At 44.3% G+C, this 16,644-nt stretch overlaps 1 protein-coding gene across 1 annotated transcript in view; it reads right to left on the reverse strand.

The window, feature by feature from the left end:
- LOC139667865 (metabotropic glutamate receptor 6-like) overlaps positions 1 to 14,737 on the reverse strand; it is a gene marked incomplete at its 3' end in the record, with an annotated part of 27,908 nt that extends 13,171 nt beyond the window's left edge. The window contains exons 1-3 of the mRNA XM_071547340.1: positions 14,725 to 14,737; positions 8,666 to 9,162; positions 785 to 1,001 (exon numbers count right to left, since the gene is read on the reverse strand). Of these exons, the coding sequence (XP_071403441.1) occupies positions 785 to 1,001; positions 8,666 to 8,950 (502 nt within the window). The remainder of the gene's footprint in view (positions 1 to 784; positions 1,002 to 8,665; positions 9,163 to 14,724) is intronic.
- Between the last annotated feature and the right edge of the window lie 1,907 nt (positions 14,738 to 16,644).

Here is a 16,644-nt window from a genome sequence, read left to right on the forward strand (position 1 = left end):
ACTGGTGCAGTGACCCTCCATACTGGTGCAGTGACTCTCCATACTGGTGCAGTGACTCTCCATACTGGTGCAGTGACTCTCCATACTGGTGCAGTGACTCTCCATACTGGTGCAGTGACTCTCCATACTGGTGCAGTGACTCTCCATACTGGTGCAGTGACTACATACTGGTGCAGTGACTCTCCATACTGGTGCAGTGACTCTACATACTGGTGCAGTGACTCTCCATACTGGTGCAGTGACTCTCCATACTGGTGCAGTGACCCTCCATACTGGTGCAGTGACTCTCCATAGTGGTGCAGTGACTCTCCATACTGGTGCAGTGACTTGATATGACCCAGTCTGTTTCTTCCTACCACGTTCCAGAATCACTGTCAAAGTTCTTCAGGGAAGGAGAGGACCAGCAACATGGCGGAGAGCTCAGCCACACTTTATATTTTTGCCTTTAGGGAATTCAGTGAACATGAAGGATAATTTAATCCTCCTCTTTGGGAAACTGGCTGTTCATCTCTGATGTTTCTCCAAGGCTCCACCTCTGACTAAGACAGGAGGAGACGGATACAGGAAACTTAATGTGTCTCACTTCTCTCCATTTCCCCACCAAGACTCCACCTCACCGCTTCCCTCAAATAGAATATAACACACCTGTCCCTCTAGATACCTGTTCTACTGTAGTAAAGACCAATAGGATAGAACAGAATGGAATTAGTGGTACAAACAGAAGAGTTATATAAAGAGAATGGAACAGAACAGAACAGAATAGAATACAATAGAATAGACATACCAGCTTCTCTGGATATCTGCATGAAGGTGTCTACTCCACTCTCTCCGTAGTTTCCCTCGGAGGCGAGGGTGGAGACGTAGTTCCAGCCCAGAGCTTTGACGATGTCCAGCATGGCCTGAGCCTGGTAGGAGTCAGGAGGAACGACCCGCGAGAAGAAGTCGTAGCGGTTATTATCACTGAGCTCCGGAGCTGTCGACGCATAACTCACCTGAGGGATCTAGAAGACAGATCAATAACTAATAATTAATATTGAGTAATCATGATGAAGCTCCTAGGCTGTTGACAAACAACTCTCCTGAGGGATCTGGAAGACAAATCAATAATAACCAATGGTAACCCTTTAAATTACAGGCCATTAATTACACAGTAATTAGTGGAAATAATGAAATAATATCCAAGTAAAATAGATGGAATAACTAGTAATAACATTAGATAAGTGGAACTACACCAGAAAGAAGTTAGAAAACTTGTTGCATCTAGCGGTGCTAGATGCAACATTGGTGACACTGGTGATACCAGTGACACTGGTGACACTGGTAGCACTAGTGACACTGGTGACACTGGTAACACTGGTGATACCAGTAACACTGGTGACACTGGTAGCACTAGTGACACTGGTAACACTGGTGATACCAGTGACACTGGTGACAATGGTAACGGTAGTGACACTGGTGACACTGGTAACACTAGTAACACTAGTGACACTGGTAACACTGGTGAGACCAGTGACACTGGTGACAATGGTGACAATGGTAAAAGTAGTGACACTGGTAACACTGGTAACACTGGTGACACTGCTAACACTGGTGATACCAGTGACACTGGTAACACTGGGGACACTGGGAGTACTGGAGGCACTGGTAGCTGGTAAGCTTAAACAGACCTGAGTGACAGTTCCAGGCCACTGCACATACACAGACATACACACATACACGCACACACACACACACACACACACACACACACACACACACACACACACACACACACACACACACACACACACACACCTCCAGGATTAGTGTTGCATAATAGTGGGAAGCCGCAGCAGAAACTGTGTCAAAGCCTCAATAACCTGAATGACAATCACATTAACCCACATCAGCCATAAGTGTGTGTGTGTGTGTCTGTGTATGTGTGTGTTTGTGTGTGCATGTGTGCATGCGTGTGTGTGTGTGTGTAATAAATGGGCCTTCCTGGTTAGTGTGAAAAATTGCAAAAGAAGTGCAAAAGACCGAAGACGTAGAGAGAGAGAGATGAAGACAGGGAGAGAGACTCCTAACCAGCTGATGGCTTGATCACTCTGTCTACCTGTCTGTCTTTCTGTCAGTCTGTCTTTCTCTCTACCCGTCTGTCTACCTGTCTGTCTCTCTGTCAGTCTATCTGTCTCTCTACCCGTCTGTCTACCTGTCTGTCTCTCTGTCAGTCTGTCTGTCTCTCTACCCGTCTGTCTACCTGTCTGTCAACAAGCTCTTGAAAACTCTCATTACGACTCATCATTCTTAGGGCACTTTCAGACCTGACAGGCTTCCTTGGTTCGCACCGATGTGAGAAGAGACATTGTTTTGTTTTCCAGCTCGTTCGGTTCGCTTTCACAAAGCCAAAAATCAAACGGTGCAGATGGGGTCGCCGGCTGGGAGACCCCGGTAATCAGCCTCAGTCTCTCGGGATGGAAAAAATAAATTCCCAGAGATTTTTGACTGCTGAAATTTTAAGAATAAATACATAAGAAATAATAAAAATTTCACTACGTGGGTTGATTTAAGTGACATGAGACACAACAGGGGAGGATTTACTAAATAGCTTTGAATGTAGCGTGTTTTAACCAAACACAGGCGATGTGTCGGGTGCCTCCACTGCATCAGATGAAGCTTATTTTCATGACTTTTTGCTGGCTGTGCTGTTTACATATCTACTCTGTTGTTTTTCTTGGTTGTAGTTTGCATATGTAGCAATTAGCAATGTGTGATGACAGTTAACGGGATATGATGCATGTTGCGCATTTGTTCTGTTCATGTTGGTCTTGATTTGGAGGCAGATCAGCAGACTCTACAGGATTACACATATGAATGAATGCGAGTATTCAATAATTTAATAATACAGAGAATTCGACGAAGACGCTCTGCAATCTGATCACAGAAGAAGGCTCTGCTGACATCCTACCACGACTTGTTGGCATTTGCCATACAGGACCAGAGAGGTAAGTTGGTCCAAACTACAGAGCTGCATGACGATTGCAATCATGCAAAAATCCCAAAAAGTTGATCTATGCAAACGCTAGTTTCCCCAGTCACCAAAACAGGATGTGAAGATGTTGTTTTTAACCAATAAAATGCAGAGTAAATGGTTCGCTCCCTGCGATTGGTTGGAATGGTGTTCTCACCATGAACCGCTCCACAGTTCACTTGGAAGCGGACCAGACCAGATCTTCGAGGCGGACCAGAGAGCGGTGGTTTGGTCCACACCAGGATTCAATCAGTGTGTTCAAACCATCTGAACCAAGGGGGAAACGCTCCAGCGTTCGATTCAAACTGACTAAACAAGGCTGGTGTAAGTGGTGAAAGTACGCATAATCATTATCATCATCATGTTGTTATGGCAATGCTTGTGAAGCCGGGGAAAATCTGACCCACCTCATCACCTAACTGCTTGTGTATATCATGGTAACCATGGTAACCATCTGCTACAACAAGCCTCCATCACCTTGTGTTGGGTGGCGATCAGCATGAAACTGGTAAACAGTCAGTTGCCGTTAGCTGAACAGTTAGCTAACAGTTAGCTAACAGTTGGCTGAACAGTTAGCTAACAGGTAGCTAATCAGATGAACAGTTAGCTGAACAGAGATAGCCTACTAAACAGCTTGTGGATTTGATTCAAGCAGTTTAGAAGAAAATATCTTGAATCTACTGGATGTATGGCTGGCTGTGGCCAGTAGACATAAAGACTCTACTGCAAGTCAAACTGATGCTAATAGTTTCTGCACCATTATTTTATCTTGATTAGCTGTACTAGCTGTATTAGCTGTATTAGTTGTATTAGCTTTATTAGCTGTATTAGCTGTATTAGCTTGATTAGCTGTGTCAACTGCAAAGCCCTGGCAAGAAGGAAACGTAGAGATGAATGAGGACAAAAACGTCAACATCAATATTCCCAAAGAAGTCCCATTCATCTTGTCTCACTTCACCATCAATGGAAATGTTCAGTTTAACATGAATTATAACACTAAGTAGGCTAATTTTAAGAAGGCTATGGAGTTTACGTTGCTATGGACGCAGTTCCAACCGTAGAATCTAACGGACTATTGTTTGTAGCGAAAGCAATAAAATCATTTTTAAATCAATAAAATCATTTTTAAATCAATATTTTGTATCAAATTATTGATTTCTTTAGTAATAAGCGGGATAATGTACAGCGATGTACCCTTCAGGGTATTGGGTATTGTCTGGGTTTATTTCGCAATAATGACCCACTCGCTGTACATTATCCCTTACATATCACTCCTATATCACTCCTATGGAAGGAAACTTAACCCTTGTGCCAACAGAGGTCTTGTTGTCAGAATGGCTCCAGCATGTCTCCAAGATGTCCATGGAGACTCTAAGTTAAGACATATGTGTAACTTTTATTCTCCTTTTGTGTACTATCTTGATGTCAGCACATTCTGTATGTCCTTGGAAGATACATAAATGCCTAGTTCAATTAATTCCTCTTTGAAAATGTGTACGTAGCCTCCTGCTGTGTGCATCTCTTCCTCTTATAAGACCCTTTTCAATAAATATATATTCAAGTAAGTAATTCAAGGATTAAGGGAAGAGTCAATGTAAGCAGGAGAATAAAACTATTAAGGAAATAAATATATGGGTACGCTCACAAGGTGCAATTGGAAATTAGAGTCAAAAAGAGGATTCACATTGAATGTATACACCCTCCTTTTGCATGTGAAGAATGCATGAATTATTTGGCATGAAGAGATGATATAACATCTCATATGTGAAAGTCACTGTGAAGTGTTAACATTTCCTGTTATAGGCATTTAACCTTTTCAGACTGAAAAGAAGAAGAAGAGGAGAGTGGGTTATCAGTAAGTGAGACCCACAGCTGCGAATTGTAAGTCTTACTTCTGTTATTTTTAATTAGAATAAGAACAATATGACCATTCTCTCACTGCTCATTGAAGGGTCGGCACGGTGCCTACTAGGAGTGAGAGTTACCTTGACATTTGTAATAAAGACAAAACCTTCTGGGAAAGTATTTCATTGTGTTCAGGAGTTTTCATGTATAAGGACAGACTGCTGTACCTAATTCTTTTGTGTGGTGTCCATCTTGTCAACTAATTCAAACTGCACAAGAGTGAGTTTCAATGATGTTTTGATGCAATGATGTTTTTTTCCCCCCTAAAATCGCAATGTATGGAAAAGGACAGCCTCCTATATCACTCCCATATCACTCCCATATCACTCCCATATCACTCCTATAACGCTCCTATATCACTCCTATATGGCTCCCATATCGCTCCTATATCACTCCTATATCACTCCCATATCACTCCTATAACGCTCCACTCCTATATCACTCCTATAATGCTCCTATATCACTCCTGTATCACTGCTATAACGCTCCGATATCACTCCGATATCACTCCTATATCACTCCTATATCACTGCTATAACGCTCCTATATCACTCCTATATCACTCCCATATCACTCCTATATCACTCCTATAATGCTCCTATATCACTCCTATATGGCTCCCATATCGCTCCTATATCACTCCTATATCACTCCCATATCACTCCTATATCATTCCTATAACGCTCCACTCCTATATCACTCCTATAATGCTCCTATATCACTCCTATATCACTGCTATAACGCTCCGATATCACTCCGATATCACTCCTATATCACTGCTATAACGCTCCGATATCACTCCGATATCACTCCTATATCACTCCTATATCACTGCTATATCACTCCTATATCACTCCTATATCACTCCTATATCACTCCCATATCGCTCCTATATCACTCCTATATCACTGCTATAACGCTCCGATATCGCTCCCATATCACTCCTATATCACTCCTATATCACTCCTATATCACTCCCATATCGCTCCTATATCACTCCTATATCACTGCTATATCACTCCCATATCGCTCCTATATCACTCCTATATCACTGCTATAACGCTCCGATATCGCTCCTATATCACTCCTATATCACTGCTATAACGCTCCGATATCGCTCCTATATCACTCCTATATCACTGCTATAACGCTCCGATATCACTCCTATATCATTCCTATATCACTCCTATATCACTCCTATAGTGAGAACTGAACTCCAGCTGGTGTTGGATCAGTACACTGATCAGGATCAGTGAGCATGCCCAGACTGTTACTAACTGCACACGACGCTCGTGAACCAGTCGCTGATTTTGTGAATTTTAAACCTCGTTGTTTCCCTTTAATTAATTGCCTTTAATTGCCTTGTTGGATTAAATGCTTTAAAGTTCATCTGAAGGTAACACAGTGCTTTTGTTTTTATAATTTTGCTTCAATGCTTTCATTTCAACAAGTAATCAGTCGGCTTATGTTCTGTAAATGCAGCAGTATGCTGACTTTTAATAGTAGACAGACTTTACTCTCTGGAACAAAACTTAGACTTTAAAAAGACCGACTTTAACTCCCTGAACAAAACTTAGACTTTAAAAAGACCGACTTTAACTCCCTGAACAAAACTTAGACTTTAAAATGACCGACTTTAAAGACCTTATAGACAACTTTTTTGCTTTAACTTATCATTATGAAGTAAATGTTGATTGCACAGTGTAATGTCTATAGAATAATGACACCATCAGTGTTTAGATTGGTTCCCTATAAGCTTCGCTTTCACTATGCAACTCTGTCTGCCCCCGAGTACGATCTCCAGGAGAATGAAGGCTCCATTTACGGCACAAAGGAAGTGAGTCATCCATTGCAAAAGCAGAAGAGGAATAGAATAGGTTTTCCCTGGTAGCTATCGGTAGTTACCGGGAAAAAACACACAACCTGCCTACTTATTAATACTACTGGATGTTTTACTCTGGCTTTATCATAGCACTGAGATCGGGGTTTCTAGTTCAAATTGGGATTCTTACGGTTGTTTCTTGCTTTGGACAGTAGCCAGGCTGCTAGCGGTAGCGTTGGTAACATGGCTAACGCTACCGCTAGCAGCCAGAAAACGAACCAGGAGCTACAAGGAAGCCAGGACCAGCCAGAAACAAACATCTATGTTTGTTTCTGGAACAAAAGAAACAAACTTCTAACTAGGTTTGTTTCTGTCTGCTAGCATTAGCATTAGCTAGCGTCACTAGCGTTAGCAACGTTAGCCATGTTGCTAACGCTAGCAGCCAGAAACAAACAAATGATCCATTGTCCGTTTGATAATCTAAACAAAGAACAGGTTTTCTTGCAGTGGCCTTTCTAAAATGTCTTTGAGACAGCGGAGCAAACAACAATACCACTTGGAAACACTAGGGGGAGACAACGGGGGGAAGATGAAAAGTTGTCTGTATCCACTTTAAAAAGACTTTAACTCTTATCTCTGTTTCAGTATCATCAAAAATGGTTAAAGACGTTTTGAACAAACAACAGTAATGATAATCCTGGAGAGAAGGACTGAAAACAATTAAAGGCCTGGAGGGGACACACACACACACACACACACACACACACACACACACACACACACACACACACACACACACACACACACACACACACACACACACACGCTCTGTCATTAAAAGCTTTTATTGGTTGGACAGCCAGTCATCCAAACACAAACTGTCTGTTTAAAACCCTAATCCACCGTCCAGACTTCATCTCTGTTAGCTGTCTGTCTACCTGTCTACCTGTCTACCTGTCTGTCTACCTGTTTACCTGTCTGTCTACCTGTCTACCTGTCTGACTACCTGTTTACCTGTCTGTCTACCTGTCTACCTGTCTGTCCGCCTGTCTGTCTGTCTTTCTGTCTGTCTGTCTACCTGTCTGTCTACCTGTCTACCTGTCTGTCTACCTGTCGACCTGTCTGTCCGTCTGTCTGCCTGTCTGTCTGTCTACCTGTCTACCTGTCTACCTGTCTACCTGTCTGTCTACCTGTTTACCTGCCGACCTGTCTGTCCATCTGTCTACCTGTCTACCTGTCTGTCTACCTGTCTGTCTGTCCACCTGTCTGTCTGTCAGCAGGTTGTGATGTTGTGGTTTGATGTGACTTGTTTCTCTTTGTCTTATTTGTTTTCTTATCTCATGTTGTTGTTGTTGTTTTGTCCCGGCGGCTGAATTCACAACAAAAATAATTTCTTAATGAAAACTGATCTGTGCTGATGAGTCTTCATCTCAGTTTGCTGTAAACACTCAAAGACACAAATAACAATGAGGAGAAATCACACTAAATCCATGAGAAATGACTGAAATTCCCTAAGAGGAGAGGAGGAGAGGTGAATGTCTTCTCCTCCTCTCCTCTCTTCTCCCTTCCTCCTCTCCTCACCTCCTCTCCTCTCCTCCTCTCTCCTCTCCTCCGCTCCTCACCACCTCCTCTCTCCTCCTCTCCTCTCCTCATCTCCTCTCCTCCTCTCTCTCGTCCTCTCCTCCTCTCTCTCCCCTCCTCTTATCTCCTCTCCTCCTCTCCTCTTATCTCCCCTCCTCCTCTCCTCCTCTCTCCCCCTCTCTCCTCTCCTCCTCTCCTCTTCTCTCCCCTCCTCCCCTCCTCCTCTCCTCTCCTCTTCTCTCCCCTCCTCCTCCTCTCCTCTACTCCTCCTCTCCTCTCCTCCTCTGTTTACCTCTACCAGGTGAGATGCTATAATAATAAAAACAGCACAGCTGGAGTTCCTTTACCTCGAACAGTCGCAGCACGTTGGCCACCATGATGGAGACGGAGCTGGCGGAGGCTCCGATGACTCCAACCACCCTCTCCGGCCTCCTGATGATCGGCGGCTCTCCGTTGGAGCAGCGGATGTCAGAAGTGTCTTTCTGGATGAGCGCCTGGACGAAGGTGAGCGACTGCTCCAGGGCGTAGGTGTCTCTGGAGCAGGTGTCCAGGATGCGGGCGCCGAGCGTGATGTTGGGCAGCAGGTCCGGGTCGGCGTTGATCTGGTCCAGAGCGTACAGCATGGCCTCCATGCGGTGGATCCCCTTCTCCTTCTTCAGCTCGCCGCAGGGCAGGCCGTGGGGTCCGCGGGCGTGAACGGGGAACAGGCCGCCCAGCGTGATGTCGCCCGGGATTTTAATGGAGTGGGGGTGGAAGTGCTGGTGGGACGCGCCCACCCGGACCGCCTGACGACCGATCCAGGCGCACAGGAACCAGAGGAGGCGGGGCCAGAGGGTCGAGGGGCGGGGCGCGCGTCCGATCCAGAGCGAGCCGTACTGATGATGATGATGATGGTGGGGGAGGAAGGAGGGGACGGTCGCTGATGATGTCATAATGACGCAATGTTCAGTGAAGATTTGTCATCCTCTGTTGTAGGCACCTGAGGGGAGATCAATCAATCAGTCAATGAATCAGTCAGTCAGTCAGTCAATCAATCAATCAATCAATCAATCTGTACAGAGCATAAGGTTGACAGTCTGCACCAGCAAACTGAGGTAACAATGACATCATCAAGGACCGCAGCTTGGGGAGCATGAAGGTTATTTCAGGTCGTTCAGGTGGATCAGTGGTTTAAGGTGAGAACCGTGTGACGTGACGTCATGGGTCTACATTCCTCTGATGTTCCCCTGATATTTCCCTGATGTTCCTCTGATGTTCCTCTGATGTTTCTCTGATGTTCCTCTGATGTTTCCCTGATATCTCTCGCAAATTATTTCTACTCCAACAAGATATGACACCAAGCAGTCAGAAAAGGCAACTCTCATTGATGTTATACTCACAAACACACCCCACATGTATCGTACTGGGGTTTTCTGTAATGCTCTCAGTGACCATTGTTTTACAGCTTGTATTTGTGCAAATTGTTCCGTTAAAAAAACACCTCTGGTCTGTTATAAATGTTGCTTGAAAAATTTAAATGAGCAAGCCTTTCTGCATGACCTAGCCACTATAAAATGGCATAGAATCAGTCTGATCCCCTCTATTGAAGATGCCTGGAACCTGTTTTATAATGATTTTAGTACTATTATCAATAAACATGCCCCCAGAAGGTCAATGAGAATTAAGACTCGTCTCAGTCCATGGACTAACCGTGATCTGGTTGAGCTTCTTCATCGCAAAAATGCTTCCTGGCATAAGGCTCGACTCTCACAGTTTCCTACAGACTGGCTGATATTCAGACAACTTTGAAATAAATGCACCCAGACCATCCGAAAACTCAAAGCTGATTATTTTAAAGATCAGTTCTCCCATAGTATCTCAGATCCAAATAGGTTCTGGAAAACGGTCAGAGTTATGGAAGATAAGAACCCGTTCTCCCGGTTTCTTATGTCCCTTAACTCTGATGGTACAATCGTTTCAGACAAGGTGCTCATGGCAGAGGTCTTCAATCGCCATTTCATCACATCTGGGTTCTTATTTGATTCTACCAACTCCCCCAGGCCCACAATTCTGCTAGCCTGTCTGATGCTGTGTCTTCACACAGTGCCATCTCATCTTCAGTAGATTCTTTCAGTTTTCGCACTATCACTGTGGATGAAGTGCTGGATGAGCTACTTAAGCTAGACCCTAAAAAACCATCTGGGTCTGATGACCTTGACCCTTACTTTTTCAAGGTTGCTGCTCCCATAATTGCTGCCCCAGTTTCTTATCTCTTTAATCTTTCCATTCAAACTGCTGAAATCCCTTGTTCTTGGAAAGCTGCTATTGTTTTACCTTTGTTTAAAGGGGGTGATCAGACTGATCCTAATTGTTACAGGCCTATTTCTATCTTGCCCTGTATATCTAAGATTTTGGAAAAACTTATAAATAGGCAACTAACATCATATCTTGACACTTACAGTATTATCTCTGGTATGCAATCTGGTTTCCGGTCTGGGCATGGCTGTGTCACTGCAACTCTTAAGGTCCTCAATGACATTATTACCACTCTTGATTCCAAACAACATTGTGCAGCAATTTTTTATTGATCTAGCAAAAGGTTTTGACACAGTAGATCACTCGATTCTCAGAGACAGACTTGGTAACATTGGTGTCAACTACCATTCCTTAGCCTGGTTCTCCTGCTATTTGTCTGGTAGAACCCAGTGCGTTAAATCAGAACACCACCTGTCGCAGCCCTTGCCTGTTACTAAAGGTGTACCTCAAGGCTCTATCCTTGGCCCCACTCTGTTCTCCTTATACATAAATAACATTGTCAGTATAGTAGGAAAGTCAAAGATTCTTTTGTATGCAGATGATACAGTTTTATATTCAGTTGGATCTTCCCCTGATGCTGTTCTGCGCTCTCTTCAAGACAGCTTCAATAGTATACAGGTGGCTTTCTCTGGTCTTAACCTCGTTTTGAACACATCTAAAACAAAAGTTATGTGGTTTGGTAGGAAGCCTGTTATCCCGCCTGGAAGCATCACAACAACTAACGGCTCAGTTCTGGACACAAGTCACTCTTAAAAATACCTTGGTATATGGTTAGATAACACACTTTCTTTTTCTCAGCATTTATTACATCTTCAGTCAAAAATAAAAGCAAGACTTGGCTTCTTGTACCGGAATCGCTCTTCCTTTACTCACTCTGCGAAACGCTCCCTAGTCCAAATGACCATTCTCCCCTTGTTTGACTATGGTGATGTCATTTACAGACATGCAAGCAAGAATAACCTTGAACGCCTTAATGTTTTGTGCCACTCAGCAATTAGGTTTGCCACAAACGCCCCCTATACAACACATCATTGTGACTTATACACCTCTGTTAATTGGCCATCGTTACACATTTGACGAGAGATCCATTGGCTTACACTTGTTTACAAAACCCTCCTTGGTCTGACTCCTCCTTATTTGATACACTTGTTAAAATTGTCATCCACTCCCTATAACACCAGAGCTGCCCGCCATATCTCGCTAGAAGTTCCCCGTGCTAATGCTTCTTTTGGCCGGTCCTCCTTCCGGTCTGCTGCTCCCAGCAGTTGGAATGAGCTGCAAAAGACTCTGAAACTGGAGAAATTGATCTCCCTCACCGCTTTTAAGGACTCTATTGCAGAGTTGTTCACACACAACTGCAACTGTCACCCAGCTTTTTAACTGACAAAGAAATTTGTCTATTCTGCTTCAAGACTTGCATGACTTGTAATTTTATTTGGTTGTTTGTTTGGTGTGTGTTTTGATTATTTCCTCATTCCCATACTGTGTTGGGTTTCTCTGCCTCTGCGATGTATGTAACATTTGTGTCTGATAGTCTTATCTGGATTGTTCTTTGTTTAGTTTCTTTTGCGTGTGTTTTTTTTTTTGTCCCCTTTTCCCTTTACCCTTCGAGAGGTCCTTTTGTCCTCTCACTAGGCCGTCATTGTAAATAAGAATTTGTTCTTAATTGACCTGCCTGGTTAAATAAAGGTTAAATAAAATAAAATAAAAAATGTTCCTCTGATGTTTCCCTGATGTTCTTCTGATGTTCCTCTGATGTTTCTCTGATGTTTCTCTGATGTTCCTCTGATGTTCCTCTGATGTTCCTCTAATGTTCCTCTGATGTTTCCCTGATGTTCCTCTGATGTTCCTCTGATGTTTCCCTGATGTTCCTCTGATGTTTCCCTGATGTTCCTCTAATGTTCCTCTGATGTTTCCCTGATGTTCCTCTGATGTTCCTCTGATGTTCCTCTGATGTTTCCCTGATGTTCCTCTGATGTTTCTCTGATGTTCCTCTGATGTTTCCCTGATGTTCCTCTGATGTTCCTCTGATGTTTCCCTGATGTTCCTCTGATGTTCCCCTGATGTTTCCCTGATGTTTCCATGTTAGACTGACAGAGAGCAAACACACTCCACACCAAACACCTATAAAAGACTCACTTTGGGTTTTATAATAAAGATGATATGAAATATATATAAAACATAAATTGACTTAAATTGGAAACACAAATTAAAATGTTCTTCATGCTGTCTGTCTGTCTCTCTCTCTCTCTCCCTTCCTCCCCCTCCCTCTCTCTCCCTCTCTCTCTCTCTCTCCCTCTCTCCCCCCCCCTCTCTCTCTCCCTCTCTCCCCCCCCTCTCTCTCCCTCCCTCCCTCTCTCTCTCTCTCTCTCTCTCTCTCTCTGTCCAAATCCATTACTGAAGGCACTGCGGATATAAACACAGCAGCAAGGCTTTATTAATAAACAATGGCCTGTGTGAAAGGATTATTTTGAGTTGACTGATTTTCATTTATTAATGTCAACAAATGAGATTTTAATGTTCATCTTTCTCTCTTACAAATAACTGGAAGATTCCTTCTTCCAACCAGGGGGCAAAGTATGGAAGAGGTGAGATGGAACTAATAAATATTCATCATTTAAATAAGTTCAGTTTAGCACATCAAAATATACCAAAGGCTGCAGTTATCAATAAGCTGTCCAATAATAACTTATCAATAAGCCGTGCAATAATAACCTATCAATAAGCCATCCAATATGATTCACATGTGAATATTGTTGTTGTTGTTGTTGATGTTGTTGTTGTTGTTGTTGTTGTTGTTGTTGATGTTGTTGTTGTCTGTATTCCGATGCAGAGCTGCAGCTTAGTCTTATAAAACTCAAGACTGATTGTGTTTGTTGCAGGATTTGCTGCATTTTGTTTCACCGAGTGTCCTGCAGCACTGGAGAGACCAACCAAAGAGAGACAAACCAAAGAGAGACAAACCAAAGAGGGACAAACCAAAGAGAAACAAACCAAAGAGGGATAAACCAAAGAGAGACAAACCAAAGAGAGAGAAAACAAAGAGAGAGAAAACAAAGAGACAAACCAAAGAGAGAGATAACAAAGAGACAGAAAACAAAGAGAGATAAACCAAAGAGAGAGAAAACAAAGAGAGATAAACCAAAGAGAGAGAAAACAAAGTGAGAGAAAACAAAGAGAGAGAAAACAAAGAGAGACAAACCAAAGAGAGACAAACCAAAGAGAGACAAACCAAACCTCCAGTGCCTCCTGGTTCAGACTGAAGTTCTGGAGAAACCGCTTCGTATCAACAGGAGACTGGGGCAGAATCTGGACATTTGGGGACCGTGTCCTACGCTCCTTCTTTTGGCCTCGGTTAAAGCGTGATGTCTCCAAATATGTCAAGTCGTGCCACATATGCCAGCTCACTGGTAAACCGAGTCAGGTTGTTAAGCCCACGCCTCTCAGTCCCATCCCAGCCGTTAGCCAACCCTTTGAGCATTTGATCATAGATTGTGTTGCCTCCTAACCCTAACCCTAACCCTAACCCTAACCCTAACCCTAACCCTAACCCTAACCCTAACCCTCTGGTTGTGCGTACATGCTAACTGTGATGTGCCAAACTACAAGATATCCTGCAGCGTTTCCCTTGCGCTCTATCTCAGTGAAGCCAGTAGTTAGGGCTCTATCTCAGTTCATCTCCACTTTTGGCATTCCACGTGTGATTCAAAGCGACCAGAGTTCTAATTTACTTATGTACACTGCCTTGGTCCATCATGTTAGGCGCTAGAGGGTGGGGGTGGAGTGGGTTGGTGGGAGGGCAACAAGGGAATTCGGGGGGGGGGGGGGGGGGATCTGTTGTAGTATACTTTGCTTTGTTTGCCATGTGTCACTTTTGTGACTTCCTTATATACACAATAAATTAAAAAAAAAAACTTTATTTCCCATATGTTTAAACAGATCCTGCAGCAGCTGGGGGTGAAGCATAACCGTGCGTCGGCATACCATGCACAGAGCCAGGGGGCGCTGGAACGGTTCCATCAAACACTGAAGTCCATGCTGCGTGCGTATGGTATGGAGATGGGGAAGGACTGGGAGGAGGGACTTCCATGGCTTATGTTGGCGGCCAGGGAAGTTGTGCAGGAAAGCACAAGGTTTAGCCCTAACGATTTGGTTTTTGGGCATATAGTGCGGGGTCCTTTGGCCATACTACAGGATGGTTTGATTGAGAGTGAGCCCCTAAAAACTTAGTGGACTATGTAAATGGGTTTCGTCATCATCTGTACGTGGCTGTGGAAGTGGCAAGGAAAAATTTGGAGGGTGCTCAGGCTAATATGAAGAAATTGTATGACCTTTGGGCCGAGCGCCGTGAATTTAGCCCAGGGGATCAGGTGTTAGCTCTTACGCCGCTTCAGGTCTTACCGTTTCAGGCAAAGTTTGCTGGCCCATACACTATTGAGAGGCAGGTTTCAGATCAAAATTACTTGATTGCTACTCCAAATCGGAGGAAGTCGTCCCAACTGTGTCATGTCAACCTGCTTAAGCCATACTATGCTCGTGACACCGTTGAGGCGAGTAACTCCGTGGCTCAGAGAGTGAATGTTGGCCCCACAATGATGGTTGATTCTGTGCTGTCAGATCCTGTTGTCCCGGAGGCGGGGTTGGATGGTGAGAGGGACGTTAAAGCGCCGGATGATCCTGTCATGTGTGGTAAAAAATTCTGAGTCATTATGTCAGCTGGATAGTTTGTTGAGTCATTTACCTGCGTCACAGAGAGCTGAGTTATCAGAGTTGGTCAGGAAGTTTCTGGTATTGTTTGGCGATACACCATCACGCACAAATCTCATTGAGCATGATATTGATGTGGGAGACACTCCTCCAATTAAGCAGCGATTTTATCTTGTCCGGCAGACAAGCTCAGGGTATTGGAGTCTGAGGTGAAATATATGCTAGACAATCAGATCGCAGTTCCGTCATCCTCCAGTTGGGCGTCGCCTAGCCTGCTCGCTGGTAAATCAGATGGGTCCCCGCGGTTTTGCAACGACTATCGTAAGGTTAATAAGGTCACCAAGGCGGATTCCTACCCATTACCGCGGATGGAGGATTGAATTGATTTGGTGGGCTGAGCTAAATTCGTGAGCAAATTTGACTTATTAAAGGCAGGTTCCTCTGACAGCGCGTGCATCGGAAATTTCAGCGTTTGTGACTTTTGGTCTGTATGAATATACAGTTAAGAGCTTTGGTCTTCGCAATGCGCCTGGGACGTTTCAGCACCTCATGAACCTGGTGGTAGCAGGTCTTGATGGTTGTGCTGTTTACGTTGATGACGTTGTTGTGTTCAGTGACACGTGGGATGACCACATACAACGCATCGGTGCTCTGTTCGGTCGCTTGGCTGAGGCGCGTCTCACTGTCAACCTGGCTGAGTGTGAGTTTGCCAGGGCGACGGTGACGTACCTCGGCCGGGTGGTCGGACAGGGGCAAGTTCGTCCAGTAGATGCGAAGGTTCAGGCTGTCATGCAGTATCCCGTGCCCGCTACTAAAAAGGAACTTATGCGGTTCTTAGGTCTGGTAGGTTACTATCGGGTCTTTTGTAAAATAATTTCGACAGTGGTTGCGCCCCTGACCGATTTGTTGAAGGGTAAGGTTAAGTATGTGTGGTCTGCCCAGTGTCAGGTGGCGTTTGAAGACGTGAAGACCCTGTTGTGTGCCGCTCCGGTTCTCGCTGCGCCGCCCCTGGATGAGCCGTTCAGGCTGGAGGTTGACGCTAGTCATGTTGGAGCGGGTGCGGTTTTGCTGCAGGAATGGGAGGGGGTCGATAGGCCGGTCTGCTACTTTTCAAAGAAGTTTAACGCATACCAACTCAACTACTCGACAATCGAGAAGGAGACGTTTTGGCCTTGATCTGGGCCCTCCAGCACTTTGAGGTGTATGTCGGTTTTGGAGGTAGCACAGTAGTGGTTTACACCGACCACAACCCCCTTACTTTTCTGTGTTCATTGAGTTGTCCAAACCGGCGGTTGATGAGGTGGACCATGCTCCTACAGTCCTA

The sequence above is a fragment of the Centroberyx affinis genome, unplaced genomic scaffold (assembly GCF_046629955.1).
Source record: "Centroberyx affinis isolate AG114_WGS23_722 - 3 ecotype Tasmania unplaced genomic scaffold, CSIRO-AGI_Caff_v1 ptg005832l_1, whole genome shotgun sequence".
NCBI lineage: Eukaryota > Metazoa > Chordata > Actinopteri > Beryciformes > Berycidae > Centroberyx > Centroberyx affinis.